The sequence below is a fragment of the Oxyura jamaicensis genome, chromosome 7 (genome assembly GCF_011077185.1).
Source record: "Oxyura jamaicensis isolate SHBP4307 breed ruddy duck chromosome 7, BPBGC_Ojam_1.0, whole genome shotgun sequence".
In the NCBI taxonomy this organism is placed as follows: Eukaryota; Metazoa; Chordata; class Aves; order Anseriformes; family Anatidae; genus Oxyura; species Oxyura jamaicensis.
Window position 1 is genome coordinate 17,836,363 of NC_048899.1, and position 23,694 is coordinate 17,860,056.

The window sequence follows — 23,694 nt, forward strand, 5'->3', positions numbered from 1 at the left end:
GTCTAGATAGAATTTTGGGTGTCTTTTTCTTCATAATCACACAGATACATTCACAGGCATTGCACCAACCACTAGCAGCACAACAGTTTAATTTAGCAACCCCTCCACTGTTGCTCCTGGTCACTCCCAGATATTCAACCCACTTACAGTGACCAGAAGATGAGTTTGGCCATTACATTTCCAAAAAGCACCCCAGAAATCTTTCAGGTTCACATTCTGGTTTCACCTGAGTATCCCAGTCCTCGTCCCTGCAGCACCACAGCGGTGACTGAACCACAGGGATCCCATCGCCCCAAAATGGGCCGTGCAGCTCTCAGTTTCCATGGGTGAAAATAACGTTTCCTCTTCTCTCCACATCTTCTCTTTTATGCTACAGCAGCAGTCCTGAGACTTGGCCCAGTCCTAGGCCGTCAGGAGGAGGCCTGGCCAGCCCTTGCCTCGTCCATCATGGTGCTGGAGGCAGAGCCAAGATGCCACAGCAGATCTGGTGGTCTGTCCAAACGGCTCGGAGGGGATGGGATTACATGTTCTGCTACTCTCCCATCTGTGCGATGGGGCCTCTACAGGAGGAAAGCCAAGTCAGCAGCTACCTTGCAGCACGCAGAGACACGGATACAATTCTCCAAGTAACGCGCAGTCACTGGACAGGAAACTTGATGCATTTCACACCAGAGGAGGAAAGAAGAAAATACACCCACTTTTACAGCAGCAACCACAAACTCCATAGGTAAGAGAGAGGCCAGGTACTGACAGCAGAAAAGAGAACGGTGCTGTTGTAAACCAGCACTGGCACCGAGGCAAGGAGACTCCCTCGCACGCTACAGGAAGATGAGAGGCTCAAGTACAGACACATTCGCCACGCAGAAGTGCCTCTGAGACCCAGGGTGTGTGTAACACAGAGCAGTAACAGAGGTAGAGTCATAACAAACAGACATATGCTAACAGGTACAGGATATACTGGGTTTGCTCATGTACCAGCCACACACACTTACTGGCCTCACTGCCCAACCAGCCACAAACAGCAGATCATCAGTTTAATAACTGGTAGCTTGAGTACAGACACACAAAATCACCGCACCCCAAACTTGGAGGGGAAAATCACAGGGGCAGGCAACTGTGTGCACTCCATGAGCAAACCAGTATTTCTCTGTGGGGGTAGGGCTAGGATTGGCACCTGGCTTTATCAGCTCACTCGTTTCGCAAACCAAACTGTCCCAGAAAGCAGCCAGTTGCCCTTTAACTGTGTTCGTGAAGTAAAAATTGTTTAATGGGGTCTGGGACTGGAAGGATATGGATCAGATCCAGACGAGATTTGCCAAGTATTCTCCGTACAGCTATGCGGCAGAGAGACAACAGGCTCCGGGCACACCCTGCAATAAAGCAGAAGAACTGGTGAGGGACAGGGAGAGGAAGAGGGAGAGATAACAGTGTGCACGTCATGCTGAGCTCCGGCTGGCAGCGGCGGAGCCACTGACCCCTTCCAAACGCTGAGGCCATGTCCTGCACAGCAACCTGAGGGCGGTACGGGAGAGCTGAGTGCACACAAATCCTCCCTGCACAGAGGCCAAATCTTTCTGACAAGGATTCGGAGTGATCACAGCTGCTACGTGGGCAGGTTGGAAGGGAAAAGTGGCAGCTGCATGGGGCTGTGGCACCACAGGGGGTTCAAGAGATCACTGCCCAACCCTCACCAAGCAAGGCTGTGGGAGGCTTTATACTAATTGCATCATTTTTAAAAGATGGGGACTTTCTTTTTGCACTAAACTGACCCCTGGAAATCAACAGCATTGATGGTCAGCTCAGGACGGGGATGTCCATGTTGATTCAGGAACTGGACCTCCAAGGCATCCCTCCATGGCCCTGTGCGTTACACCCAAGGAGTCCCTTCTGCCTCCTAAACACAGGCCTAATGAAAACCACCTGCTCCATACTCACATCTCTTCTCAGCAAGAGCCCAGGCAGGTTTAAAAACCAGGCATGTGCAATGTTGAATAGCTTTGGGGATGGGGTCTGGGGGTTGTATCCCACATCCTGAATCCTTTCCCAATTTCTCTGGTCTGGAGTGCAAGAGTGAAACCCCACTTCCAACCCTGGTGCAAAGCCCTGGCCTTCACCAGCTGAGCCTGGTGGTTTTACGAGGTGCTGCCATTGCTGGAAGCAGGGTACATGCTGAAGTGATGCTGCTTTTGTTATAAAAATACATAGCAGGTAAATTTAGGCATGTTTGAGCTTGAGGCTCTGGCTTTCTTCTGTAACTCATTTGCTTCCCAGAGAATGGTTAACCTCAAAAAAAAAAAAAAAAACACCTTTTTCCACCATTTTCCACCACCATCTAAGCTCCCTCTTTCCATCTGCTACCACCATTGCATCTTTACTTCCCAAGCAGCCTGCCCAGACACAACTGAGCACAGGGTCACTCGAGAATCATGAGGACACACCTGCATGGTGCTGGAGACCTGGGTCTGACTGGATATGCCTTAACCTGGCTGTGGCCCTGCTCTGACACCACCCCGCTGCTTAACCTTGCCTCAGGCAGCTGAGGATATCACCAGGCAATGGAAAAGAGCAGGGAAAAAAAATTTTAAAAAAGTAAAATTGTGGTCAGAGACTGGGATCACTGGCAGCTCAAGGATTCAAGAAAAACACCGTGTGAATGCACAAAATGCACCAGGAGAGAAAGAGGGAGCTAGACAAAACCAGTCGCTGCAGTGAGCCAAAGCCACTGACTTACCCCGTGCTTCTTTGAAGACCTGCAGAGCCTCAGGGTTCACTTTGACCCTTCCCGTGGAGTCAAATTCCAAGGCCTCCACTTTGACCAGGTTCAGGTTGGCTCCAAAGTCAATCAGGAGGTGGATGAACGCCGCGTCACAGCCGTGCCGCAGGACAGCGTCCATCACGCACACGGGGGAGCCCCGCGAGAAGCCCTGGAGGTTGATGGGGCCGCAGCAATTAAAATCGGGGTTGGCCCCGGCCTGGAGGAGCAGCCTGAAGCACTGCAGGTTGTGGTAGGCAGCGCTGATATACAGCGGGCACACCACCAGCGTGGTGAGGGGCCGCAAGGAGAGGCTGGAGACGCGAGAAGCCAGGTGGTGGTTCACATCCACGTCTGCGCCGTACCTGTGTGGGAGAGGAGAGACCCTCTGGACAACACCACCACCACCACAAGCAGCGCAAGTGTGGGTGCCCCTGTCCTGTTCTTCACTGACACACCAAGCAAGACAAAAATCGGATTAAGGCCACAGTGGTTCTGAAGAAGTGTGTCTGCAGGCAGGTTTAATGCAGCTTCACTTATTTACCTTCAAATTCGAGGGAAGCTTTTCATCATGCCTCCCTCCCAGGGAGGGGCAGGGAGAGGTTGGAGCAGGGATGCTGTATCCAGTGTGGTATGATCTTCAGGAATAAAGCTGTTCCTCTGCCAGCACCAGCACAGGCTCAGTGCAGAGGAGGAGCAGCTGAGGGACACCTTTCCTTGCCCTCCCGAAGGACGTGCCAAGCTCAGCCCGGAGCCAGCAGCACGCGATGCTGGATGCTGAGGGGCTGGCTGGGAAGCAGGGGATGCTTCCAAATGACTCAGTGGAAGAGATGCAGTGAAATAACTTCCCCACCAGGATAACAGGCCAAAAAGCAATACATGCAATTGATCTGACTGTCGCAAACAGCAGGGAAATGGAAACAGAAATCAGTGCATGACAAAATCCTGCTCCCAAAGGAACTTGGATGGCTGAAATCCCAACAGAGAGGGAAAGAGAGATTCAGCCAGTGTTAATCTCAGCTGAAGGGACGTACCTGCCAATTCTGAGCATGCAGGAAACTGGAAAAATACAAAATAATTGCATCAGACCTCCCGCTCTCCCCGTCCATCCTGTGCCACTCACCTCACAGGTTGTATTTCACACCAGATTAAACTTTTACATTTAACATAAGTTTTAAATTTTAATATTTAACACCAGATTAAACCAGGGAGCGAGCTAAAGCCCTGCTCGATGGAAATCAGCAGCATCATGAAACAGGAGCAGCAGCCACGGCCTACCTCTTATCAGGAAGTACAGGAGGCACTAAGTTTGACAGAGCAGAACACAAGGCTTACTGCCTTGGGTCCTTTTTATTTTTATTTTTTGTTTGTTTTAGGAGGAAGTGAAGAATACAGCCAAGAAAATGGGAGCAAGAAGGCCAAGTGCTGCTCTCTAGAAAAGCATGGAATTTGGTAACGTTGCACAAAGAGAGAGCAGAAGTAAGCCTTTATTCCCCCAGGGTGGGTAACACCCAAGCAGTGGGGACACTGTAGCTCCATCTGCTTCACGTGCAGCTTGGACTGGAGCAAGGAGGAAGACAACACAATCCCCTAAGGAGTAGCTGGTTTTAATTGCAGCCTTACAGATCAAGTCCTGCCCCTTCCCCACACAGGAACAGAACATTCCTTCACCCGACAGCCCCTCTCCCAAAACTGCAAGCCACGTGTTCAGAGAACTAGATTTTTCTGTCTCTGCAGATATCATATAGTATTCCTTCCTGCAGTTAATAAAACAAATAAGCCACCTGGGGACAAATTCTTCCTCACTGCAAGCACGACTCTTTCTGAACCCGGTAGGGGTTGGTCCCTCTCCAGCAAACACTTCACCAAGGGCTTCAAGTCAGAGGACAGGAAGAGTCTCATTTAAACTAATCATACCTAGAACAGGGGCTGAGGAAACTTGTCTAAGAGCTGCAAGTGGCATGCAGTGTATTTTTACCCCAATGCACTGGATTTCTCAAGCAAGAACATCTAGGCTAAGATCTCCGGAGACCTGAGGGGTGGAAAAAAGCAAGGGAAGGCTGCGGCGAGGCAGTAATGACACTGCTGAATGCAGGCTGGTTCTAGCACCAGCCACAGGACCAAGCTTTGCTCCCCAGGCCAGGCACCTGGCCTGGTGCTTGCTGCACACTCGGGACATTTTCCACCTCCCAGAGACTTCCACAGCACTTTGCTGAATTTGCATCACTTCATATTCATTGAGGATGGGATTCATCCCCGGGTGCTGAAAGAGCTGGCAGACGTCATCGCGGAACCTCTATCAATTATTTTTCAACGATCCTGGGAATTTGGAGAGGTCCCGGTAGACTGGAAGCTGGCAAATGTTGTGCCAATTTTCAAGAAGGGTCAGAAAGAAGACCCTTGCAATTACAGGCCTGTCAGTCTCACGTCAGTGCCTGGTAAAATCATGGAGAAGATGGTTCTCGAACTTATTGAGGCGCACCTGGGGGACAAAGCAGTCATTGGTCCCAGCCAGCATGGGTTTGTGAAGGGTAGGTCCTGCCTAACTAACTTGATTTCCTTTTAGGATAAGATCACCCGTATGGTGGACCAAGGGAAACCAGCTGATGTGATTTTTTTGGACTTCAGCAAGGCTTTTGACACGGTCTCCCATAGGATCCTACTGGACAAAATGTCCACCATACAGCTAAATAAAAACATCATACAATGGGTGAGCAATTGGCTAACGGGCAGGGCCCAAAGGGTTATGGTAAATGGGGCTGCGTCAGGCTGGCGGGCGGTCACTAGTGGGGTCCCTCAAGGCTCCATTTTAGGGCCGGTACTTTTCAATATTTTTATAAACGATCTGGATGTAGGAATAGAAGGTATTTTGAGCAAGTTTGCTGACGACACCAAACTTGGAGGAGTCGTGGACTTGAATGAGGGTGGAAAGGCCTTGCAGAGGGATCTGGATAGGTTGGAGAGCTGGGCGATCACCAACCGTATGAAGTTCAATAAGAGCAAGTGCCAGGTCCTGCACCTGGGATGGGGAAACCCTGGCTGCATGTACAGACTGGGCGATGAGACGCCGGAGAGCAGCCTAGAAGAGAGGGATCTGGGGGTCGTGGTAGACAGCAAGTTGAATATGAGCCAGCAGTGTGCCCTGGCAGCCAAGAGGGCCAACCGTGTCCTGGGGTGCATCAAGCACGGCATCGCTAGTAGGTCAAGGGAGGTGATTGTCCCGCTCTACTCTGCGCTGGTGCGGCCTCACCTCGAGTACTGTGTGCAGTTCTGGGCACCACAGTATAAAAAGGACATGAAACTGTTGGAGAGTGTCCAGAGGAGGGCTACGAAGATCATGATAGGCCTGGAGGGGAAGACGTACGAAGAACGGCTGAGGTCACTGGGCCTGTTCAGCCTGGAGAAGAGGAGGCTGAGAGGAGACCTCATCACAGTCTACAACTTCCTCGTAAGGGGGTGTCGAGAGACAGGAGACCTTTTCTCCATTAACACCAGTGACAGGACCCGCGGGAACGGGGTTAAGCTGAGGCAGGGGAAATTTAGGCTTGACATCAGGAGGGGGTTCTTCACAGAGAGGGTGGTTGCACACTGGAACAGGCTCCCCAGGGAAGTTGTCACTGCACCGAGCCTGTCTGAATTTAAGAAGAGATTGGACTGTGCACTTAGTCACATGGTCTGAACTTTTGGGTAGACCTGTGCGGTGTCAAGAGTTGGACTTGATGATCCTTAAGGGTCCCTTCCAACTCAGGATATTCTATGATTCTATGATTCTATGAGTACATGAGAAAAGGTGTCTGCTCTCCACAGGCAATCACATGTGCTCCCTGTAGATAAAGAAACGTCTTAAAATTGGGCTACACAAGCGTTTGAACAGACTCAGCTGTGCTGCTAGGGAACTTTCAAAGGAGGGTTGTGGGGCCACTGCCTCCTATGGCCACGGTTCTCACCGGGCAGCAGGTAGCCCCTCACTTCAGTCCTCTGCTTTTCTCTTAATTATTGTCGACCAAATTATCTGTAGAAACCCCTATTTCCAAGCAAAGCACACAATGCTGCTTTTATTAGAGCTGGGTACCTGTCTGAGGCACTGGCATGATTTGTCAGATCTCTTTCACTGCTTTTAGCATGGCAAAAGCATCCTCTCATCCTCAGTACACTGGGTCAGCCCTCGGTTGTGCTGCAGTCCAATGCCATCACAGCATGATCACATAACAGGCTGTTGGGAAAGTAATCTACACCCTGGAAATATAACCGTAAATATTTCCGCCAGTTGTCTTACAAAAAGGGATCACCATTCCCCACCTCCGTGGTATTTACTATTAATGGATACAGTTTCACCTATTGCTTGGTTAGCTGTTTCAGCAGTTGTGGTAGGGCTCAGGAATCCCCATTGTGCTGCCATGTGATTATAAAAAATGAACCAGGTGATGTTTAGACACCTGCAGCAAGCCTGACTGGGCTGGGCTTTCTTTTCAGAACACTGAGGGTCTTTCAAGCAGCATATTTCGAGATATTTCCTTGCATCTCCGCAGAAGTGTCTTCCTCACTGCATTCCCCCTGCCAAGTCCTTTAGATCAACATTGTGAAAATCTGAGTGAGCTTTGTAACATAAGACTGCATTTTAAAGTAAGCAACTCTGAGCAGATCTGTGAAATCCGTACTCCGAGATATTTGAAATTTTGGGCAATCTGACAATTTGGTATTAGCTTAGCAGCCTTGGGAGAGACATCGTCTAATAAAAAGATATTGGACAAACTCCAGTTAATTTTTAATCCTGAAAGTTTTCCAAAATCTTGCTTTTAATATTGCTGGCAAGGTATCCCAAGGAGTAGACACATAAATCAATGCATCAGCTCACCATGTGCTGAAATACCATTTGCTACATTTCACCCTGCCTTAGTGGATATCAGGGGAGATTCTCAGGAATGCAGCATGTATGCTGAACCCTGTACCAACAGGCATGGGGCGACGGGGACGTCATTCTCTCAGCTTGCACAAAAACGAGCAAGGAAGGGGCTGGTCTCCCCTTCTTTCTGCTTGCCAGCATCCTTAGAGCTGCACTTGTGTGAAAATTAATTTCCCCACCAGCAAAAATCCTTTCCATTGTTATTTTCTAGCAGCTACGGTCATTGAAGGGGTTCCTTGGAGAGTGTTTCTCTGTGAATCCAAATAAGCTTTCTACTTTTTCCTGAACTTTTACTACTCCTTTCTACAACCTGTATTTCCCCCCTATAATCCACTCTTATTTGGCATCAAAGACTCATATAGTTGCTCAGCACGGTCCCTTATACAAAAAAGCTTCCAGTTTAGAAGAAAGGAAGCATCATGGCACACCACAGAGGAAGAAACTCAAGTTCACACAGCCTACTGCTCAGCCCAGAGTCCACTTGCTGCTGGTGCACAGAGAGAGTCCTAGCGATGGGGTGCGTGCCTGGCAGCCAAGAGCAGACTGTGCTTGTGACAGACACCTCTCCTCCTAGGACAGGAAATGGTCACAGCAGCAGGACTACGCAAAGGAAGGATGCATTTCTGAACTATTTTCGGTTGGGTGAGTGATCCGCCCCACTCATAAATTCAGCCAGGTGGGGCTGAGCAACAGGGCGTGGGGCTGGCCCTGGGGGAGTAACAGCAAGCAGGCAGTCAAGATGAAGGCTGTGGGGAAGCTGCTTTCTGAGATTTGGCTCTAAGACACTCACTGGGAGCTTCTGCATTCTCCCTCCCACCCATCAGTGGCCACTCTCAGCCAGCTTTGCCAGGCCTATGGAGGCACCAGGCATGCAAAGAGGGAACAGATGCTCCAAAGATCCCAAGGGGAGGAGGAAAGGGAGGTTAGAACCATTCCTCTCCCCATCGGGACTATCCCCAGCCTGCACCCACTTCTTACCTGATCAGCTCCCGGAGGATGTCTGCCCGGCCCACACGTGCCGCATGGTAAACAGGGGTGCTGCGGTGGTGCCGGCTGCCATTGGGGTCAGCCCCAGCTTCCAGGAGGATCTTGGCACACTCGAGGTGCCCGTTGACCACAGCCACGTAGAGGGCAGTCTGCCCCTTGACATCCACCAGGTCAATCTCGGCCCCTTTGCGCAGGAGGAAGTCAACGCAAGGGCCGTGGCCAGCGGTGGCAGCGATGCGCAGCGGCGTGCAGGGCAGCCAGCCGCAGCACCACACCGACTTCTCGTTGATCCGGCTGGCATGGGTGGGAGAAGCAGAGGGTCAGAGAAAGCCCCCGGTCACCAAAATGCTCCCAAAAAACCCCGCCCCCCTTCTCCCTTTTTACAGGGAGATGTCCCAGATCAGAAGTGACTGAAAAGGGGACTACAAAGGTTTAATTCAAGCCGCTCCAAAAGTGGCAGAAAGTTGTCAAAGCAGCAGGGAAACAGGAAGAGGACACAGGAGGAGCAGAGAAATGCTTGAAAACGCAGGCTTCTGTATCCCTCTGCTGGTACATTCACGTGCTGAGCCTGGCACCATGGGATGACATAAATGCAAATCCAGGGAAGCTCAGCACAGCCCTGCCAGGAAGGAGCTAGCTTGGAGGGGCAGCCGTGATAAACAGAACAGCATAAATAGACCATTAGCATCCTTGTTAGACAGCCACGCTGGCAGAAAAGCTTTTTTTAATTTACACAAGACATGTCTCTGGTTGGAGGCTGCTAGGATCCCCTCTGAAATCACCTGTACTACTTGTCATACTCATCCAAATTTCAGGTTAGCCCTACAAATATCATTAATATCCAGACTCAGTCCCCAGTTCTCTGCAAGTCTCTGTGCAACAGAGAAACAGCATGCAGAGAGGAAGGGATTTCTTTAAGGCCAGCACAGGCAGGCAGAAGTGCACAGCAGTGGATTTGCTCTTCTAGCCCACTCCACGCCAGTCTGTGTAATTGGTACAGGACAAAGCAGTTTTCATACACTGCAGTTAAGGCAATTTGCTAGGAGAGCAATGCCACAATGTTTTTGTTCAATCATGTTTTAGGAAGAGGAGTAATATAAACCTTGCCATCAGGCCCTCAGCTGTGAAGTCTTTTGATAAAAAAGCTCCCTTTAATCCATGCAGGTTTGGGAATCTCCACCCCATACTTACTACCAGATTAAAAGAAGTCCCTTCTCTGCTCATTCCACCACCTGTGTGATGGCGCTGCAGGTTCTGCCAAATTTTGCTTTTTCCTGCAAGGAAGGATGCCAGGTTCAGCTTGTGACCTCAAAGGGCTGCCTGGCCCTGCTCAGTAGGGTTACCACATAGCAGGGTACAAAAATAAGGCAAAACCTCAGACCAAGGGACCAAGGAGTTGCAGTACAGCAGCCTAGGTGGCAGAAGGTGGGGCTAGCTCATTCTCATTTTTGCTGAAATTATGTTTTTTTAAGGCTAGTAGACATTTTGCACTCTAAGCAGTTTTCTCCACGGTGCAGGAAAATTAATTAACCATCCCCACGGTCACAGACTTAGCACTGGGCAGATTTTGTAACATAGGGTGTTTCAGGTTTATATTTGATTGTAATCCCTTTTGTATGTTTTTCCCATTATACGTAGACTCCTATTTTCAAGGTATTGCATTTCCATCATGATCTGAAAAGAGTTTGTGCATGGACGCTGCACACTCACAAACTGGCTTGAGATTTGCCTCCTGGGAGACCGACAGGGATGATTTCAAGGGTGAGCAGAACGGCCTCCCACCAGACACATCTCCTGTAAAAATGGAGCAGGGCACTTCTACCAGCAGGAAAGGTCTGGAAACGAGAAGCAGGCTGTGGGGAAAAGGGAGAGGATGGTGCGGGGTGGGCAGCCCCGCTGGATTTAGGAGTCATTAACCAAAATCTTCAGAATGGCTTTAAGTCAGACCTCGCACCTGGTCTCCCCCTTGGTCCCATGGGGATATCCAAAGCCAGCTACTGTGTGGCAAGCCACCAGGGGAGGAGAAGCACCCCTCACCTTTGGAAGCTCTCCTCTTGCAGCAAGCTCTTGAGCGTGGGCAAGTCCCCGACGTAGGCTGCGTCGTGCAGCCGCGTGTCCTCACAGTGCTCGATGGGGTGGTCGCAGAACTGCTCCCGCAGCCACTCCTTGAGATTACGACCTGCGCTGGAGAGAGGGGAGCTGGGTTGAGTCCTGGCTAGAGGCTGCTGGGGGAGGCAGGTGCTGAGGAGCCTCGGCGAGGCTCCCAGGTGGCCACAGGGCTACCAGGGGGCTGGAGGAGAGCCTGCCTTGCTGGGAGAAGCCACCAGCATCCCTGCAGGTGCTGTGACAAGGGAGCTGGGAGGCGAGGGGTTGCCCCCATCCCGCACACACCTGCAGAGGTGACACTAGTGCTCAGAGCCCGCCACCGAGCACTGCCAAAAACAACAGCGGTGGGCACGTACGTCCCCAGCCCCAGAACTCTGCACATGCTGAGGCTGACACCGAGCCCCCCAGCAGCCCCCGTCTGCAGGGGGAGCGCAGCAAGTCCCCAGAGCTCTCCCTGGGAGATCCTCCGCGCAGGGAGCTCCGTACCGAGCGGGGAACCCCTGCCCTGCCCCGGGGCTGCCCCAAGCAGCCTCCCCCGGCCACCCCCAGCCTCCCCGCGGGGTCTCCCCTCGCCTCACGGTACCTGCGTGCCCGCCCGAGGCTCCCAAGGAGGCCGCCGGGTCCCCGCCACCGCCGCCGCCCGGGGCGGCCCCGGCGCCGGGGGGGCTGCCCTCGGCCATGGGCCGCAGCTCGGCCCGGGGACCCCGGCGCTGCCGCCCTCGCACCGGCCTCCGGCCTCCTCCTCCCCGCCGGCAGCCTCCCGGCGGCCCTCCCTTCGCCGGGCCGGCCTGATTGGGTGCCCGCCGCGGCTTCCTGCCTCGGCGTTAAGGTGGTTTTCCCCGGCCCGAGGAGATGGCGCCATGGTGCCTCCCTCAGAGCACCCCCGGCATGTCGGGGGAGGCGGCGGGGCTCGGCTTCTGAAAGCTCGCCGGGGTAGGAGCCGAAATGGCCCCGTGCCCCCCGGAAGCCAAAATGTCGGAGCCTGGGTCTGCTCCCCCACACGGCATCGTTGGTCCGAGCCCCGGTGGCTCATAAGGTTTCTTTCTAAAAATGAGCATGTCAAAAGCACAGAGCTCGTTTGTTGGTATAGAGACCTGGGGGCACCTTTCAGCAGTCACCAGAGGCAAATGTGGCAGGATATCTGCCGAAAATGTGCCCAGTTCTCTGAAACAACCCCACAGCCACCACCTGCTGCAGGGATGTGGACCAGGTGTGTGAAACCTGCCTTGTTGAACTGGGAGATCAGAAGGATTTTCTGTTCTTAGGCGGGACAAGGTTCACCCATAACTCAAAATTTCAGCAAAACACATTTCCCTGTTTTTCCCTGCAGCGTAGCTCCCAGGGTCCTGCTCATGTAAACACTGCTAGAACAGGCATGCTGAGCATGAACAGGACTGGAGCTGAGCAGGAAGGAGAGCCAGTCATGAAAACATGACCAAGAAACAGCAAGGAGCAGGGTCTGAGCAAAAATCCACTACTTTGTGTAACCCCACCAGGTATTTTCAAATACATCACTCTGAGCTGCACCCTCAGAAAGCAGCGGAGAACTTGTGAGGTGCCCGCACTTTGGAAGTGCAAAGTGCAAAGAGAAGTACAGGTGTGTAGAAAGATGCACACGTGCAAAAGGTCTGCAAGGAGAGGAGTTGACACCGAATCCAGCCTCTTTCCATGGCAGCTCTCACAGGCGAGCTGTCATAGTGGCTCGCTGTGTTGGCGTGCTGGCACAGAGCCACCCTCCAAGCATTTGAAACACACCCTGACTTGTGAGTGCACGTTTGAGTCCCCAGTGCCAAAGGAGAATGGTGGTAATCCATCTAGCTTTCCTGTAGCTCCACTCCTGCTGCTCCATGGCAGGATATCAGTCCACAGATGCCAGACTCTGACTGCAAATATGGTTTCCTGTAACTTACTATTTGGTCTCAAGCGATCCAGAGGAGAGATGTGCAATCTGCAAGTCAACACTGTTTGCCTTGCCCAGTAAAAGATCAAAAAGGGAGAGGAAGCAATGGGATTTTCAGAAGCCACCAGCACTGGCTAGCACTGCCACCTTCCCCTGCTGCTGTCCTTATGCCATTAAACAAGGCAGACCTGGGGCCAAGGAATGTCCCCTGGAATGAATTGCCTGCCCGTCTGGAAATGTGACTCAAGGTCTGTTTGGCCTTCCCCGAGTCAAAGGGACCAGATCTGGAAACCAGACACTGGGGCTAGGTGGAGCTCCAGCCCTCAGTGTTGTCGGCCTGCGCTCCCCCACGTTTGTGGAAGACTCTAGGATCAAGATGGGATCCAGCAGGGCTTACCTCAGGGCTGGCCAGTCCCAGGGATAATGGAGCAGATTAACCACCCTCCAACAGGCTCCTCTGTGAGCAGCACGTTCCTCCTATGGTTTCTAACCTGAATCTACCATTTGATCCCACAACAGAGGGTCAGTGTGACCAGTCTCTTCTGCTTGCTGGCAGGGAAGTGGCCTGGCACTGGGCAGCATCACAGCGGCTGCCACAGTGCTGCCAGGGGCTAGAAATTGAAGCTGGGGCTTCAGCAACACAGGCAGGGGCTAAATCCATCTCGATGTACATCTCAGTTCCCTGTTGCTATGTCTGATAATAGCACAAGACAGACCAGAGCAACTTGCCAGTGATTGCATTGTCTGGTGCCCCCACAGATTTAATGGGACGAGATTTAATGAGCTCCCCCAGCTGCAAAGCATTGTGTCAGACTGCTGGCCAGCAATGAGGTCTCATCCAGAGGAAAAAGGCACATTAGTCCATGGGTTTTCATATACATGGCCACAGACCAGAAGCTGTAATGCCTGTGTGCACAAGGGGGTAGTTACTGCAAGGACAGAAACCTTTGTACTTCAGTGCCTGAAGTAGGAAGAACACGATGCCAGTTTTCAAAGCACTTAGGAACAGGCCACTCCTGCTCAGCACAACTTCTCTTTAAAATAGATTTGTTTATTCGCTGTGTGTCATCTGGAGCTGACTCCGCTCTTCTCCCATGGGTAAAGTGTGGATAGGAAAGAAAGGGGAGCAGAGGAGGCAGCAGTGTTTACTTGCAGTATGTTAGTTATCCCCGTGGACAAAGCACAGCCCCAGAGAGGCACAATGTGGCTGGTAAACAGTACAGACAAAGCTGGAAAGTGAGTGTCTGGATCACTTGTGATAATATATTCATTCAGCACTTCTTGTAGCAAATGCCTCCTGTTTAACTACTCATCTCTATATCCACATATTTGTATATGTTTTTATGTCCTTACGTGCTGCAATGAAAAGCAGGAAGATAGTATATACCATATCCCATTAGACTTCCTAGTAGTCTACTTTTTTTTTATTTTATTTTTTTATTTTTTTTTTTCCCATGAAAAACAAAAACAATGCATCCCAAGCTGTCCTAACCAGCTCTCATACAGGAGTGGTAGGAAGGGGTGACCATGGTTGTCTCAGCCTTGGAGATGGCCAGTACTGGGAATCCGTGGGTGTCTGAGAAACTCATAGAGAAATACAAGCTAATGTACATTTTTATCACTAAGTCGGTGCTATGGAAAAATGTGAATTTTGTGAACGTGTTAGCATTTAGCCAAGACCTAGGAAATGCCTTTTGCAAGTTTGGAGAAATAATTTTAGGTCCAGTGTAGCTAGCTGCTCCGACCAAATCTATCTGTTACAAGCTGAAGGCACAGGCTGTGGGCACCCTGGGTGCTCTTCCAGCCTGCTCTACCAGGAGGTTGGACTAGATAACCTCCTGAGGTTCCTTTCAACCTGAATTATTCCATAATCCTAATAATTTCTGTGTCTGGAGCAGTGCTGAAGAAAAGCAATGTAATTAGCCCAACTCTGTAGTGTGGATAGGCAGCAGCATCTGCTCTGGAAAACCACTTCAGCTGACAGGCAGTTTCATGTCATTTACATGTGAAAAAGTTACTGGGCTTAGACAGTGGATTTACTTAGAAATCCAAAAGAAGAGTCCCCACATGTATGCTGTGAGGAATGTCCCCATGATGGTGGTATCCAGGATGCTGCCCAGCTCCAGGGCTCAGCATCAGCAGTGATCTGCTCCCAGAGCATTGCCAGAGGTCTCCTCAGAACGGAAGATCACCGTGGAGAAGCAGAGTGTCAGCCTTCCTATCACATAGTTCACCATCAGAGCATGCTGGAGGATGACCTAAGCTGTGCTCCCGAGGTCCATGGGCTGTTTCCAAAAACTGCAAGAGGCAGTTGCTGCTTGTTTGAGGTACACTGGGTAGCTCCTCCACTGCATGGGGTTGCAGAGCTCCTCTGGATTCAGGCAGCCAGGGCAGGTGAGCTCACTTGCCCCCCTCTTTGCTCCATGGCAGGCAGTCCATTACCTGTGGGTGGCCTTTCACATTGCTGCACTGATCCCACCCCGTTTGAAACCAGATCCACCCAGCAGTCGGGGCCTGTTACTCTCTCAAGGAGAGCTTCCAGCATCTAAAAATACCCAGTAACCCAACACAGCCAACACACACTGACTCACTCATTAGACAAGACCTTTTCTCCAGCTCCTAACACTGAAGTAATAAAAAGAATATATGTGTGTATATATATATATATATGCAAAGAAAGCTCCTTCTATTTCTCCAGAGGAGCCCTCAGCCAGGGGCAGCCACCCCACCACATTCACTAATGTTTGGTTGTTCACCTGTCCTGCTCCTGAAAACACTCAGCTCAGGTCATACAGGAATCCTCACATCTTCTGGGGCGCAGCTGGAGTCCCTGCATGCCCAGGCCTGGCAAGCACCCTCCAACCTGCTTCTGTTTGCCGAGGCTACCTCTGTGTGCCCCTTGCCACCAGATCCCAGAGCCCAGTGGTGGTCTCCATTCTGCAGGGTGGCCCAAAGCCCCCGGCAGCAGCATGTGCTTGTGAAGATGATATCATGGGGCACAGACATACAGGGACCTGCAGCTGAGCCCGTCCTTCTGCACTTCTGCACAAAATGACAATTATATATACCTGGTGCTAAAATGACTGGTTACCCCCTCCATTCTCCCATTGGAGAATGCCCTTTCCAGAGGAGCCACCTTTTAAATCCCCCAAGGTTCCTTCCAGACCTGCCAAGCCCTAAAAGAAAGATGCATTATGAAATACTTAGCAATGGTATCTGCTTCAATACCACAGTAACAGTTAGGCTGCTCAAGAAGAAAAGAAAAGAAAGGAAAGGAAAGGAAAGGAAAGGAAAGGAAAGGAAAGGAAAGGAAAGGAAAGGAAAGGAAAAGAAAGGAGAAGAGAAGAGAAGAGAAGAGAAGAGAAGAGAAGAGAAGAGAAGAGAAGAGAAGAGAAGAGAAAAGAAAAGAAAAGAAAAGAAAAGAAAAGAAAAGAAAAGAAAAGAAAAGAAAAGAAAAGAAAAGAAAAGAAAAGAAAAGAAAAGAAAAGAAAAGAAAAGAAAAGAAAATGTCATAGCCATTACTGTAATTCACGCTTAGCTCAGTCTATAAAACTTCTCTCTTCCTGGATCTAAGCCAACAGCTTGAATTTTTAGTGAACGCTAAAGTTAAGTTGCCCCGGTGATAAATGCATCTGTGGGGAAAGAGGGGGAAAAATCCCTTCCACCCCGTTTTTAGCAGAGCTCAACAGTTTTCTGTGGGATTCATATAATTTCTGAAGTGGACATGAAGATGTACGTTAACAAGGGGCTGCGACAGAAAACAGAAATGAGCAATGGGAGGAGAAGTTAATTACAGCATCCGGAATTGTCATTAGGATTGGGGCTGTAATCACAAAGAAGACAACAGATAGGTTACTTGGAGTCTGGTGAGCTCCTGGAATGAATTTATGAAAGTGCAGAAAGTTAATAATGCTGCAAATGTGTCTTGACATTGCTTAATATGTCTGTCTTTAGGGAGAAGAGAAAACTGATGCTGTATTTATATGCATTTTGACCTTCCATCAGGTGTCTAGGACTTTGCTCCTTCAATTCTGAACACAGGAAAGTGGGAAAGATGGAGTGGAGGTTAAACTGAAACATGACAGCAAGGCAGAGACTAGAAAATCCCACCTATCTGTCATCTTCACCATGGTACAAAATGATGGAGATGAATGGTGATCCTACTGCTCCCAGCAGACCGGTATGGTTGCTCCTGCACATGAGGAACAAGGGCTAAGACTGGGTGAAGAACCAGCAGGATAAACCCAGATAAAATCAGAAGCTTGGACACAGGGGCTGGCAGGTCATGAACATCTCACCTGCAAGAGGGATCACAGCCCCAGCACAGGGGGCTCTCCTTTCCTAAAGGAAAGCTCACGCTGGCTGCACCAAGTAATGATGCCATTAAGGCAAAATGCCCCAAACTGCTTGTATTTCACACTGGTTTTGCCCAGAGAGATGTTGGTCTGGGCTCCTTGATGCTTGCTGTTTGCTATTTTTTGCTTTGAGGGTGCCTTTTTATGAGGGTACAGGCCACATGCCAGTTGTCCTACTTGCCCCCTTCATTTCTCCCGATAATATTATGAGACCTTTTGAGATAGAGCAGGTTTCCAAGCACTTTTTTTGAAATCCTGTCTCAGGAGCCTTTGGGTCACCAACCACTCTGGGAGCTGGCCTCAGCTCATGGATGTTGTCTGCTGGTGGCTATTTACTCTCCAGCACACATTACTCTGATCAGGCCATTTCCAGCAACAACTACAGGCAGCATCTGAGACATCCCCAGCAGGAGACAGGGGAGGGAAACACCAGTGCAGTTTTTATCACTATTTTCTAGGCGAAATTGCCATCTGGACCCTTCTCTGATGGCAGATGTGGGAGTATCAAAGGAGAAGCAGGCGCCTCCTTTACCTCAGTCAACAAACGAAACACCTCCTTGCAAGCAGGTTAGAAAATAATATAAAATCTGCTGAGGAGAAGTTTCCATTGACAGCAAAGAGCTGCCCAGAAATGAGTCACGCAGGAACATTTTAGTCAAATTTCCCCCACTCCCACCAGGGAATTTGCAGACAAAAGATACTGTTGGTTTGGGGCTTGGGGGGGATTTGCTTTTGTTTTTGTTTTTGGTGGGTGTTGGTTTTGTTGTTTGTGGGTTTTGTTGGTTGGTTGGTTGGTTTTGTTCAGAATATTTTCTTCAGAAAACATTCAGATTTTGATGGGGAAAAAATTGATTTATTTTTTTTTTCTTCTTTCCACTTTGAACAACTTTGTGTGCAAATGTCAGAAGAAATACCTGAAGGAAAAGCAAGAGCAGCAAGAAAGATAGGAGCTATCAGAGAAGAGGAGGAGAAAAGTTCACTTCCAGCACACACAATCCATGTACAAGCCACTCGTCTGCAGCCTTCCCTGTCCCTCCTCTTCCTCTGAGTCCAGGCATTACCTGCTTCAACCCCCTTCCAAGGAGCATCTGCCCTCGTGGTGCAGTAGGATCTGCAGCAGATACATGCCCTGTGCTCAGGGTCTTGCAGAGGAGCGAAAGACAGGGTCTGACAAGAAGAGATGAAGCAGGTTTCACCACCATGGGTGATAACCCAAGCACAGGAGAAATTCAGCCCCATTTCCTATGACTGGTACCACTGCTGGGGCTGAGCTGAGAGCTGGTGCCTGCCTCACACAAACCACCACCACCAGCACTGCTGTGGTGCTTGCATTTGCTCTCAGTGTTGAAACACGCCCAAGTCACTATGCTGAAGAACAAAGAAAATGGCTAAATCCCCAAGAGAGTTTTCTAGTTATGACATAAGCAAGCAATGGGAATGTTAGGAGCATTCCCTTGGCTATTAAATAAGCAGAGGGGTAAAAAAAAAATCAGTTATGCCCAGCATACCTGCATGGAACAGGGAGGGGATGTGCTGTCACCAGTGAGAAATATCCAGCAACAGGAAGCATTGATGAAAGCAATAAGCAGAGGTGATGTGGGATGGGAGGCCCTGCTCTGCCAGGTGCCTGATGGCCAGACTCTGGTGCTTTTCCCTCACCTGTTGGACCCACAGCTCTGATTCCTTTCACCAAGCACATGCATCCCTATGTAAATCTTTCCCATTTCATAGCTTTCCTGCAATAAACCAAATTGAGTATTTACATTCCTAGGAACAAGTTTTACTATAGGTACTTCAGTTAGGCTTAGAGATCATGTTGGCTTAAGTGGGACTGAACTTGATCCCCAAACAGAGGGAAAAAAAAAAATGAAAAAAAAAAAAAAAAAGACTGACACAATACACAATTTGCTTAATAATAGGGGAATGTTTGTCCCTTGCTTTGCTACTACCATTGCCGAAAGCATTAAAAATGTACTTAAGTTCCTAGGGAAAAATGTCAAATGTTTGTTCAAAGTTAGCGTTGGTCAACTGGTTTCATCCACTCTTTTGGCAGACTAGAATTTCCTGCACTGCCTCCGTCCTTGGCTGAATGAAGAAGCTGCTCTAACAGAAACACTTGGCTGGGTTTTGCAGATCAAAGCTGAGGAGAACCTAATCTGAAAGGAATCACTTGCATCTATTTGTAACCATCCAAAATTTCATCAGGAGCAAAGTAGGGAGCAAATTAACTCAAAGCAACAAGACCGGCTCATCTCAAAGCAGGGTTGCACTTCAAGAAGCTGAGGGCATCAAAAGCAGTAGGAAAGCAAACTTCCCACTCCTGCCCCTCGCTGTGTGATCTCTGGCAAGTCCTGGGTGCTCCCTGAGCCACTATCCCCTTCTGAATGTGAAGGCAGAGATTTCCTAACCCCCATGTCACAGCAGAGCCAGAGATGCTGTGAACAGCACTCGTCTTTCATTCAGAAGTATACTGTGAGCTTCATCAATGGGGAGAATACTTTGAAATTGTGAGTGGAAGGGCAAAAATGAAAAAGTTTTCTTTTTAAACCTGATGCTTTGCAATATCCATTTCAGATCAGGAGCTAAGGGTCAGGAGAGGTCGGTTTTATGGTGTCCCAGTGCTTATTGCTGGCACGACACTTCCTCTGCCTCATGGCTTTTCATGAAGGTCTCTCAGGCAAAGAACATGGTTTATTCTGTGACCCATCACCACCAGACCCACAGAGAAGAGGAATCACCACGGAATACTGCCATTTGAATGCATCCAGCTTTTCTGCATCAGTCCATCCCCATGGCACAGGGCCAGGCTTTTATTGTTTATTGCACTAGAAAGATGCAAAATGTCCCAAACCAGAGCTGTCTCTTGACACGCAGAGCTGTCAAACAGTGAATAATTGCCTCAACAAACTCATACAAACTCACAGGACATTGGGGATGTTTAGGATGCGAGGAAATCGCCTCAAGTTGCATCAAGGGAGGTTTAGGTTGGATATTAGGAAAAAAATCTTCAAGGAAAGGGTGGTCAGACACTGGAACAAGTTGCCCAGGGAGGTGGCAGAGTTCCTATCCCTGGAGGTGTTTAAGGGAGGTGTGGATGTGGCACTGAGGGACACGGCTTGGTGGTGGGACTTGGCAGTGTCAGGTGATGGCTGGACTTGGTGATCTTAGGGGTCTTTCCCAACCTCAGTGATTCTGTGATTCTACAAGTGATAAAAGGCTCACAGAGTCCCTTATGCCAGTATCTACACCTCCCTCGTCCTTCAGAGGCAGTGCTTTTGGAGACATCTGATTCCACCACAGCATCCAGGAACAGGCACCAGGACCTCCAGGGCATTGTACCTCTATGGAGAAAAAACACTGCGAAGGTGGCAAGTTCTGGCAAAAGCTAGGAAATGCCATAACTGTGAAAAACAAGCGCGGGACCACGTGAAAATAGGAGAATTTCATAATGTGCTCACATAAACAGATGCATTAAGTCTGCTCTCCAGACAGTTCTAGCCTTGCGAGTGCTTGACTTTCCCACCTTAACACCATGCTCTGAGCAGGCTTTTTTTTTTTTTTTTTTCCCTGTGCCTTGTATATAGAAAATAGGGCCGCCCACCTGCCCCCGGCCCCAAAGTAAGAGAATCCCCGTGCTGAGTGAGTGCAGGCGCTCTCGCGGGCTGACACAGCGTCCCCGCACAGCCACGGGGGGCTCTTTACAGATCCGGGGGGCTCTCTACAGATCAGCTCTGCAGGCACACGAAGCCCGGACCAGCCTAACCAAATAAGCGGAGAATAATAAACATCTTTCCCTTGGAAGTGCCTCGCACAGTTTCATTAAGCCAGACGATGCCTGCGAAGGAGCCGGATGTATATTTATTGAATTGAGCCCTGAGAGAGTACAAGGGAAAAAGAAGCCCCCAGCCGCTATGGTGAGGGGGATTTAAGGAAACTAAACAAAGCAAGAACTACCCCCTACTCCAATCCCAACACTAAAAAAAGAAACTACAAAGTTGTTTTCAGATGTGATTTCCGCAGAGGGTAATGCGAACACGCTGCGGTTTTAAAACAATTAAATGAAGAAAGGTGTCTTTGGGAAAGAGGGGCATAAGAATTACGAGCATGTTCCCAACCAGCGGCATTCCTGCGTGTTTTATGGTACGCTCTGGACGCGGGCCCACCTCCGAGGTGGAGTGTGAACATAAAACATTTCCCCAATTGTTTTCCCCACTCAGAGGCAGCGACGCCGCGCAGCTATGAAGCGACTGCAGGGCAGCGCTCCCTGCCCTGGCTTCCACTTGCGGTGGCTGGGCGAGGGGGCTTAGAGCTAATTAAGAAATGAAAATCGACTCTCGGCTCCACACATTGAAGCACCTCTCCCTGCCCCAGTCCTTCCCAGGGAAGAGGTTTCTGTTTCAAGGCATTTCAGATCAATCCATGTTCATTTTTCTCTGCTTCTTTTGCCTCTTTTTTTTCTTACTGGAAGCAGCTCTGGAGAGGCTATTTTAAAATGCTTCAGCCACTAAAAATCAGCTTCCAGTAAGGAACTAACATTGCCTGTTCTGATAACCCTTCTTACAGTGTCTCCTCCATCCAGTGTTACACATTTAACAAATGACCCCAAGGTCTCACCTGTCCCCTCACAACAGGGTCCTGGACTGGAGATGCATTAGAAATGTCACCCTGTTCTGCTTCAGAGAGAGAAAATACAGCCGTCCTTGCCTGGAGGACACAAAAGATCAGAACAGAGACAAAGCAAATTAGTGGCAACCCAAAGCATTTTACAGGTACCTTTATGCTGGTACAAAGGTGCAATTTTGGCTTTTGGCTCGCATCCCTACTAAGAAAGGATGAAAGATGTAATGAACAAATGGAAGAGGAAATAAAAGGTGTAACAAACGAGAGATGGCCTACATGAGGACAAGAGGGGCAGGCAGGGATGTGTCTTTGCCGCTGCACCAGTAATTCCCTCCAGCAGGTTCGGCCCCGCGTATGGCACCCTGGAATGGTGACTCAATGCCCTCCGTCTGGATGGATGCTGCGGGAGCTGACGGTAACACCATGCGATGCCACGACCCAAAAAGCATCTCTAAGCTATCTATGCTTTTAACAGCATCCCTCGCTCAGGTCAGGAGTATCATGTTACACGGTCCTGCTGCTGTGAGAAGTGGGAAGGAAGACAGCATAGCCTCTCCAGAATATTTCGGCTGGGCTGTACATGCTGATCAAGCGGGCTGCCTCCCCTCCCTGGTGCTTCACAAAGCTTCTCCAAAAGCACAGATCCACGCAAGGAAAAGGCTACTCACACCCCGGGCTGTGACATCTCGGCAGCCCTGAGGACCCTTCTCCAGGCAGAAGCAGGTGCTGAGGCACTTTGCACAGTGGGGTGAGTGGGTCTCCCACATGTTGCTGGACTCGGGTGATGGGGTATGATTATGGGGTAATTGTCATCCCCCGTTATCTGGGCAGGTGCCAGTGCTCCCTGCTCAGATGGAGCAAGGAGTGCCACCACTGCTCCCTTCTCAGATGGAGCGAGGCAAACCTCTTAAGGCTTCATTCCCCAAAGTGTGGCAGTTAAACTCTAATACAATGCAACGTGTCAGAGTTTAATTTAAAAAAAAATAATATATTTTTTAAAAAAGCTAAAAATAGAGAAAGGAGCAAGAAAAGCAGAAAAAAAATACAGTCATCAGCACCCGGTTATTACCCGAATCCACAGGGTGTGGAATCTGATACCCGCTGCCTTTATCAGGTCAGGGTTTGACAAGTGAAAGCAGCAGATTATGGCAGATTTTCAAAGCCTTTTTAACAGTGCAGACAACTGCAAAGCTGGCTACTCCAGTCTTAGCCTTATTAAAGGCTATTTTCATAACCATAAACTAAGAGAACAATGTCTCATTTTATAATTAATACATATTGTTATTAATAGATTTAAACAAAGCTGGCTTTCATTCCTTCATTTAGTGGTGCATTTGGTGAAGCACTTAAAGGGGGCCACTCCAGTGTACACATATAACTGTTTTAATTACATCCTGTGAATTTATTTTTCCAGGGAGAAATATTTCTTGGGGAAAATGTCTATAAAAGTAACTTTAGAAGCAATGTAATTTTGTGTGTGTTTCCTCTAGGAAATCTGTTTAGTTTAAGTCCCAGGTTCTAACACTCTCCTTTATGCAGCAGTGCGACCTGAAGAATGCTGCTGACAGCTGTATTAAGACCTTGTATCTCTTCTGAAATGAAATTGCTGATGGATTTGTGAGTCATAACTCAATGGTACCTTGCCTCTTCCTTCTTGACTGAATTTTGTTTGCAGGACTCCTTCACAGCCCCCCAGAAAGGAGGCAGCATACGTTAATGGGCACTCCAGGCGTTGATTTATCTGCCCATGTTGGTGTTGCATTTGTGAGTTATTTTTACTGTCATTTATTTAACCAAGGACAGCCCCACAGGAGCTTGGCTTTAGTTTCCCAGGTACAAGAAGGAAAGCTTTATGGATTTCACAGCCATCAAAGCAAGAGTTCCCAGGGAACATATCCTCCAGGAAGGCTTCACTCAGGCTTGAGCATTTCTTTCTTTCCCCTAGGAAGTGACAGACACAGCTGGAAACCCAAGTGCACAGCCCCTTTTTCACCCTTAAACTCCTAACTTCTGGGACTTGCATGTATCATTTCACCTCCTAACTTCATCCCCATCTTCAAGAGTTAGCAAT

At 49.4% G+C, this 23,694-nt stretch overlaps 1 protein-coding gene and 2 long non-coding RNA genes across 5 annotated transcripts in view; 1 reads left to right on the forward strand and 2 right to left on the reverse strand.

Annotated features, from left to right (window-relative positions):
• On the reverse strand, positions 1–22,410 carry ASB1 (ankyrin repeat and SOCS box containing 1). 3 transcript variants are annotated; one of them, XM_035331135.1, is made up of 7 exons: positions 21,618–22,410; positions 20,250–20,344; positions 18,512–18,739; positions 10,680–10,826; positions 8,634–8,936; positions 2,732–3,117; positions 1–1,370 (listed from the first exon to the last, which is right to left on the reverse strand). In XM_035331135.1, exons 3-7 carry the CDS (start codon positions 18,700–18,702, stop codon positions 1,237–1,239), a joined length of 1,161 nt encoding a protein of 386 aa, XP_035187026.1. In that variant the 5' UTR covers positions 18,703–18,739; positions 20,250–20,344; positions 21,618–22,410; the 3' UTR covers positions 1–1,236. The 3 variants fall into 3 exon arrangements, with proteins under 3 accessions (XP_035187026.1, XP_035187025.1, XP_035187027.1); XM_035331134.1 differs by having other exon boundaries at positions 20,246–20,344; XM_035331136.1 differs by lacking the exons at positions 18,512–18,739; positions 20,250–20,344; positions 21,618–22,410 and adding an exon at positions 11,332–11,488 and having other exon boundaries at positions 10,680–10,821.
• On the reverse strand, positions 14,097–14,773 carry LOC118169666. Its single transcript, XR_004752220.1, has 2 exons — positions 14,436–14,773; positions 14,097–14,206 (listed from the first exon to the last, which is right to left on the reverse strand). It is a non-coding gene; the product is annotated as an uncharacterized LOC118169666 (long non-coding RNA).
• LOC118169667 overlaps positions 20,081–23,694 on the forward strand; it is a 20,571-nt gene continuing 16,957 nt past the window's right edge. The window contains exon 1 of the long non-coding RNA XR_004752222.1: positions 20,081–20,091. This is a non-coding gene — a long non-coding RNA (uncharacterized LOC118169667). The remainder of the gene's footprint in view (positions 20,092–23,694) is intronic.